Consider the following 6,428-nt stretch of genomic DNA (forward strand, 5'->3'; position numbering starts at 1 on the left):
CTTATAATAACGTTAAATGTTCTATTATGTCAACAAAAAATAATAAACATTTTTAGATTACTCTGGTCTAGTGTAGGGTCGGCCATGCCCGATTATACATTCATACATGTTTTTCTGGTATAAATTGTAGGTGGAAGTTTCAATTATTTTAACGGACCGCATAATAAAATAAAAACGATTTAAAATCAAATGAACCGGCATGAATAATATTCCAAAGTGTTTATTTATACTTAATTTAATTGTGTTTTAATGCATAGTAATATTCACGCCTATCGCCAATCCTCATTGCATGTTAAATATCTTTCCTTTTCACTTTTTTCGTTCACTAACTTTTTTGTCGTAAAAAAATCCCCTGTTTGTTGATGGAATTTTGTTTTTTATTTTTTGAATTTTTTGAATTGCTGGATGAGCTCATAAGCAAAATGCCAGTGTGTCGTTGGTTTAAAGGAAATCCTCCAAGACGACCTATATCTTCATATAGGAAGCTGAAACCTTTAAACACTTAAGTTAAATTTGAGTAAATTTGAATAGTTTTAATGGTCTCACCAGGGTTTAAACAGTTAAGTTTTAATGGTATATACCAGGGTTTAAACGTTTGAGTATTCTATGGTATTCATCAATAAAACATAACCTCACATGAGGTGATACGAAAGCACGAGATTAATGTAGACAACATATAACTTTGAACAGTTATATGAAGTAATACACTACACCTGTGCGAGCGAGACGCAAAACTGTCGAAAGCCAGGCAAAACACAAGCCTGAACGCGTTTAAGAAATAGTCGCGATGACTAGTATATTAAAATAAACTATCCTAGTCAAAAGATAAGTCTGTTAACTTATTTATTTAGCAGTCTGTGGACAATTTTATTGACTACCGAGCAAAAATAATTGATGTCATACTTACAAACGACATCTTAATCACATCTAAAAATGCGATTATATATTTTTCGCTTTTATAAACCAAATATTTCCTTACAAAGGAAAACCTAGTTAAAAATGAGGAAAGAGATGTGAAAAGTCACTACAAATAACATATTTCAAGTACATCAAACTTTGGTGAAAAGCCAATGAAATTAACATAAACATGTCATTTAACGAATTCGGTTTATTTTTGACATCCAAATATTCGATTTTTATTGCATCTATGAATAACATTAGATGTAGTTCATAGTTGTCAAAAATGAACAACATCCCTCCATTGACTCGCTAATGTATAATTCATGGGTTTTTCACCAAAATTGGAAGTACTTCAAGTATGTTATTTGTGGTGAAAATTCTACTTCTTTTTCCTCACTTTTTTGCTGGATACTTATGGACTAATCTAGGGGCCTAACTACCGACAAGTATAGTTTATTCGATTATTGTCAATAGTTTTATCTGATGTATATTTTATTGATTGGCTTAATGAGTAGTTTGCTGGCAGTTTTATTGAGAAATCTTTCTGAAATGTATATGGCTAGCCCGGTCAAAACGGAGTCTCTTTGACTCTACTTGACAGTTCGCGTGTAGTTAACTTCCACGTAAACCATATGGCTAGTTTGTAGACTAGTATTAATCTATGGAATAGTGTATTAAATAGTCTATGGATTAGTAACTATACAGTGAAAGTATATTAACTAGTTTATTAATTTATCTATTGAATGATGCTGTTTGTCTTCTCCATTGAATTTTTCAACGTATTTATAAGAGTATTTGATGGAAATTATATTCCACTTTTTATTCCTTTCAACAATTCAGATCATAGCCTTCTATAAAGCTTTTGCATTCATAAAGTGCCAAGTAAGTATGACGATATAAAGTCTTAATGAATTTTTTCCCAAAGGCCCAGAGAGTCAAGGTTCTTTTGAGTAAAAAATGCAAGCATACAACATTTTTGATAGTCTATAAGTGGTGATAGTGGACCACTTCTGTTCCTATTTGTCGTTCTCCCATTCGTCTTTTCTTTTGCGAAACCGTTTTTAATTTTCCTCCCAAATCTGGTACGATTTTTCTTACGTGACTTTTTGAGATAATTCTGGTTATGAAAGAATATCTTCTTAGTCAGCCCTCTTGTGGGGCAGGGTAATTCTATTAAAAATCTTGTACCAAAAAGTGTCACTCGTAAAAAAACAACTTTTGTAACCATAAAGTATCCAGTAAGTATGACGATATAGAGAAAGGGACTCAAGGTCATGAGCTCAAACCATAATGTTTGAGTTCCGCTTCTTCGTTGTCCCATTTGTCGTAGGCGTTCGAAACTAAATTAATAGAAATATCCTTTTGCGAAACATTTTTCTTCAAAAAGGATGTTTATTTGTAACCAATTTCATTTTGCTGAATGTGTCCTGAAACTCAAATCAAGAAATATTTCTATTAAGCTGAATTTTTTTTATAATTTTACATATACATATATCAAAAGTGATCCATTACCTTATATGATCAAGTTTTCGGTAAAATGAATGGCTCACATGGTTCCATCTGGTTGCGGTCCCGTTGTGTTACCCTAGTGGTCGTAGGTGTACATTTGATTCTTAGTGTCTACTTCCAGATTTAAACCTCACCGGTTTGATCTACAAAATTTAGGATACTCTCTAGTCATATCCCAGATAACTCATCCAAAAATGATGAAGCAGCAAGTTTGAAGCACTGTTTATTGAATTTCATTATTATAACTTCTACAGTATATATTTTTTTATATTCTAGATCTATTCTCCTGGCGTGATTGCTAATAGTACAGTGTCTGTTCCCTGCGAAAGTTTAATAGTAAGTATCGTATAGAGGCCAAATTGACCTCGAATTGGGACAGGTGGTTTCACTGAATCTTTTAAAATTTTAATGTATATTTGTCTTATTTATGAAGAGCTTTTAACAGCGTCCTATCAAAAGGTTTGGGTTGTGCGCTCCTTATCATGAAAAATGGGAACTGAATGAATTATTTTTCAGTTTTTAGAAACTCAGTTTCCTGAATGTAATATCTAAGAATCTTCCAATCAGTGTTAGTCAGGAATGTTATTAACGGAATAACATCACTTCCAAGATACTTGGTTCTAACTTCGACGAATGCCTGACAGTGACAAAGAAAGTACTTTAGAGTTTCACTGTCCTCTCCACATGCTCTACATACGTCTGAATCCGCACGTCCAATTTTTAAACAAAGTGCTCGTAATCCTGTGTGTCCACTCAGGTTCTGGGTTCTACCCAATGTTTTATTATTCCAAGAGGTCTTTTGAAATTCTCTCATCCATATTTTTAGTTCGGCTTTTGTTGCGTCGAATGGTTTTGCGTTTGTCAGGTTAACTGCCTTGAGCTCCGTTTCCTTTAAAGCTATTACATTCGCCCTTCACATACCGACTACTCCCAAGTGGGCTGGTACCCATATGATGTGAACTTTACCTCTGTGAACCTGAACTGCCTCGAGCTCCCTTGCTTTAAAGCTATTACATTCGCCCTTTCGTTACCGACTACTCCCGAGTGGACTTGTACTCATATGATGTGTATTCAATCTTCAATATTACAATCCAAAACGGTCTTAGATTTAGTTCTATCTCATATCAAATATACACCTAAGGAAAAAGTTTACACAAAAAAATCACTTCAATGTTATAATTATGTATTTCATTACGAAAAATTCTTTTTGTTTATGTAATTTTTTCGCAGTTTTAATTGTTGTTTTTTTAAATTTAATATAAATAAAAAAGTATATCATTATAAAAAAAGACTTTGGTCCAATATTTTAATACATAAATATACAAACTGCAAACAAAAAGGTAAAACAAAAAGTATTTATAAGTAATTTAATGATTAAATTATTGATGAATAATAAGTAAAATTTAGTTAAGCATGACCTAAGAAAAAACATGGTTGCATATATATTATAACTTTTGCTCATAATTAATAATATACTAAACACAAGAAATTAGTATTTAATAAGTATATATTGTAATAAAAAAAAGTAACAAAATATTCTTATTTGTTGTTTTACTAAAATAATCGATCGTCCAAGGTTTGTAAATGTTTACAAGTTATGTTTCAATTAAGTAGAAGAAAAAAATTAGAGAAATATGAAATATTAATGAAAAGTTAGACTTCTAAACTGGTTAAGTGTGTAAAGGTTCCAACAAAATGTTTATAACAGTGTCTGTTTTTATTAATATCACTCACTGTATTGTGTTATTTAAAAACCTGAATTTACCAACAGTTTGATTTTAAACTTTGATCTTTAAAATCCTGTTTCAAAATGACAACAAAAAAGTATTTATATTTTTTTTAGAATAAATTGTTATTTCTTCTTTTTATTTATTATTACAGTATAATTAATAATTTGATAAATTAACAAACATTTTATGCAAATATAAATGTAAAATTACAAAAAAAAAAATAAAACAATTCAAAATGTATTTAAAAAAAACAACTCCTACTTTTTACACATCAAAAGAAGGGAAAGAGCAGGGGTAACAGATTTTTTTACTAATTAAAAAAATATACAATATAAATTAAAAACCACCATTTTAACTTGGCCCCTGGCCATTTTGTTCATTTTAAAAACACAATATATTTGTTTGAAATTGTAGGAGTAGTATTTAGTAAAGATGCAAAATATTTAAATTAAAAAAAATAATAATACACAGTATGTCAGAATATGAAGAAACATAATTAAATTATACAAATGATTGATCAACATAAAGCATTATTGGAAATTAACAAAATTTTTAATGTTTCATTTTCTCAAATTGCTGAATTGTTTGTTTTTATTTATTTATTTTCTTTTCTCTCTCAATAATCTATAGTTCGAAATTCATGCAAATAATCTAAAGTTTATTCGTAATAAATTACTGTCCAGAGCCAATACATTCTTTTAAATAATGCCTTTAAAAAAATGTTCGAAGCTATTTAATTTACACACAAAGTTTGTAAATGAAATAGTTATCTTCACATTTACACCATTGACCTTATGATCTAGTTAAGAAGGATTTGTTTTGATTGTGGACTAATTCGATGCTATATAATTATTTTCAAATATTTCCAATTCATTTTGTATGTAATTGGCTTTGTTGCGTAATAATTTCAATTGTTTTTGATTGGCTTCCAAAATGGCCAATTGACCTTCTAGGGTTTTTAACTCTTCATTCATGTCGGTGGTGGCCGTATCAACGGTACGACACAGGCGAGCAAATGTGCTAGATAATTCCCTAAAAAGAAGAAATATAAAAATAATTAATATACAATTTTCATTGATAATACAAAAAACAAGAAAACTTACTGTTGCACTTGATGACTACAATTGGCTGATGTTAAATCCACAATCATTTTCAATTTCTTGGTAGCATGACGCACATACTGAGCCTTAAAAGCTCTTTCCTTGGCCGAATTGGTCCACGATAGGCGTTCATACAAGTAAATACAACCATATAAAGCACCAACACCCACTAACACACGCCAGCCAATAGTTTTTAGCATCTAAGAAACAAAACCAAAATGCAAATTAATTTATATGTTAAACATATGCCTGCATCTTATACTTACAATGCCAGCTACTATAAGACCACCCACTGTGCCTTGAGATCCAATTGAGGTCAATGCAAAACGTGATATTATCGACAATTGTTCTTGGGTAATATTTCCCACTGGTGTGGGTATAAGACACAATGGTGTGTCACCAACTGGTGATATTGGTGATATAGGATTTTGCTAAAACAATCAATTTATATTAATTTAAAGTATATGTTTTATTGCACTGAGATATCAAAACATACCACAACACTGCCTTGACGATTCATTATGGCCGGTTGTTTCTTATAGTTATTGCGCTCTCTTACTTTACCAGTGAAACGTTGTATCATGGCAGTTATGCCCCAGGAGAATTTAAATTCTAAATCCTCTTGAAAATCTGCACATAAATTCTGACAATTCAACGAATACAACATTTCGAAAGGCTGGGAACGTGCAACAATTTTAGTGGGAGGGATTAGTTTTTCATTGGGTAATAAAGCATGCATGCGTTCTGGAAGCAGAAAAAAGAAAATAATGCAACGTTTACTGTTTGTTTCAAAAATGTTTTAAAGTTGGACAATTTATATAAAAAATTTTCAAAATTCTTCAATTTTTAGAGAAAATTTTCGAAATTTTCTACTTTTATAGATAATTTTCGAAATTTTCTACTTTTATAGATAATTTTCGAAATTTTCTACTTTTATAGAAAATTTTCAAAATTTTCTTCTTTTATACAAATTTTTCAAAATTATCTTCTTTTATAGAAAATTTTCAAAAATTTCTTTTTTTTATAGAAAATTTTCAAAACTTTCTTCTTTTATAGAAAATTTTATTCTTTTATAGAAAATTTTCAAAATTTTCTTCTTTTATAGAAAATTTTCAAAATTTTCTTCTTTTATAGAAAATTTTCAAAATTTTCTTCTTTTATAGAAAATTTTCAAAATTTTCTTCTTTTA

The 6,428-nt window shown here is 29.9% G+C and overlaps 1 protein-coding gene across 10 annotated transcripts in view; it reads right to left on the reverse strand.

Annotated features, from left to right (window-relative positions):
- Nucleotides 1-4,488: 4,488 nt before the first annotated feature.
- Nucleotides 4,489-6,428, reverse strand: part of LOC111679253 (transmembrane GTPase Marf) — an 8,354-nt gene continuing 6,414 nt past the window's right edge. For all 10 annotated transcript variants that reach the window (XM_046945492.1, XM_046945489.1, XM_046945488.1 and 7 more), the window contains 4 exons: nt 5,736-5,983; nt 5,506-5,670; nt 5,243-5,439; nt 4,489-5,171 (listed from right to left, as the gene is read on the reverse strand). In XM_046945492.1, the coding sequence (XP_046801448.1) occupies nt 4,970-5,171; nt 5,243-5,439; nt 5,506-5,670; nt 5,736-5,983 (812 nt within the window). In that variant the 3' untranslated portion in view covers nt 4,489-4,969. The remainder of the gene's footprint in view (nt 5,172-5,242; nt 5,440-5,505; nt 5,671-5,735; nt 5,984-6,428) is intronic.

The sequence above is a fragment of the Lucilia cuprina genome, chromosome 3 (genome assembly GCF_022045245.1).
Source record: "Lucilia cuprina isolate Lc7/37 chromosome 3, ASM2204524v1, whole genome shotgun sequence".
NCBI lineage: Eukaryota > Metazoa > Arthropoda > Insecta > Diptera > Calliphoridae > Lucilia > Lucilia cuprina.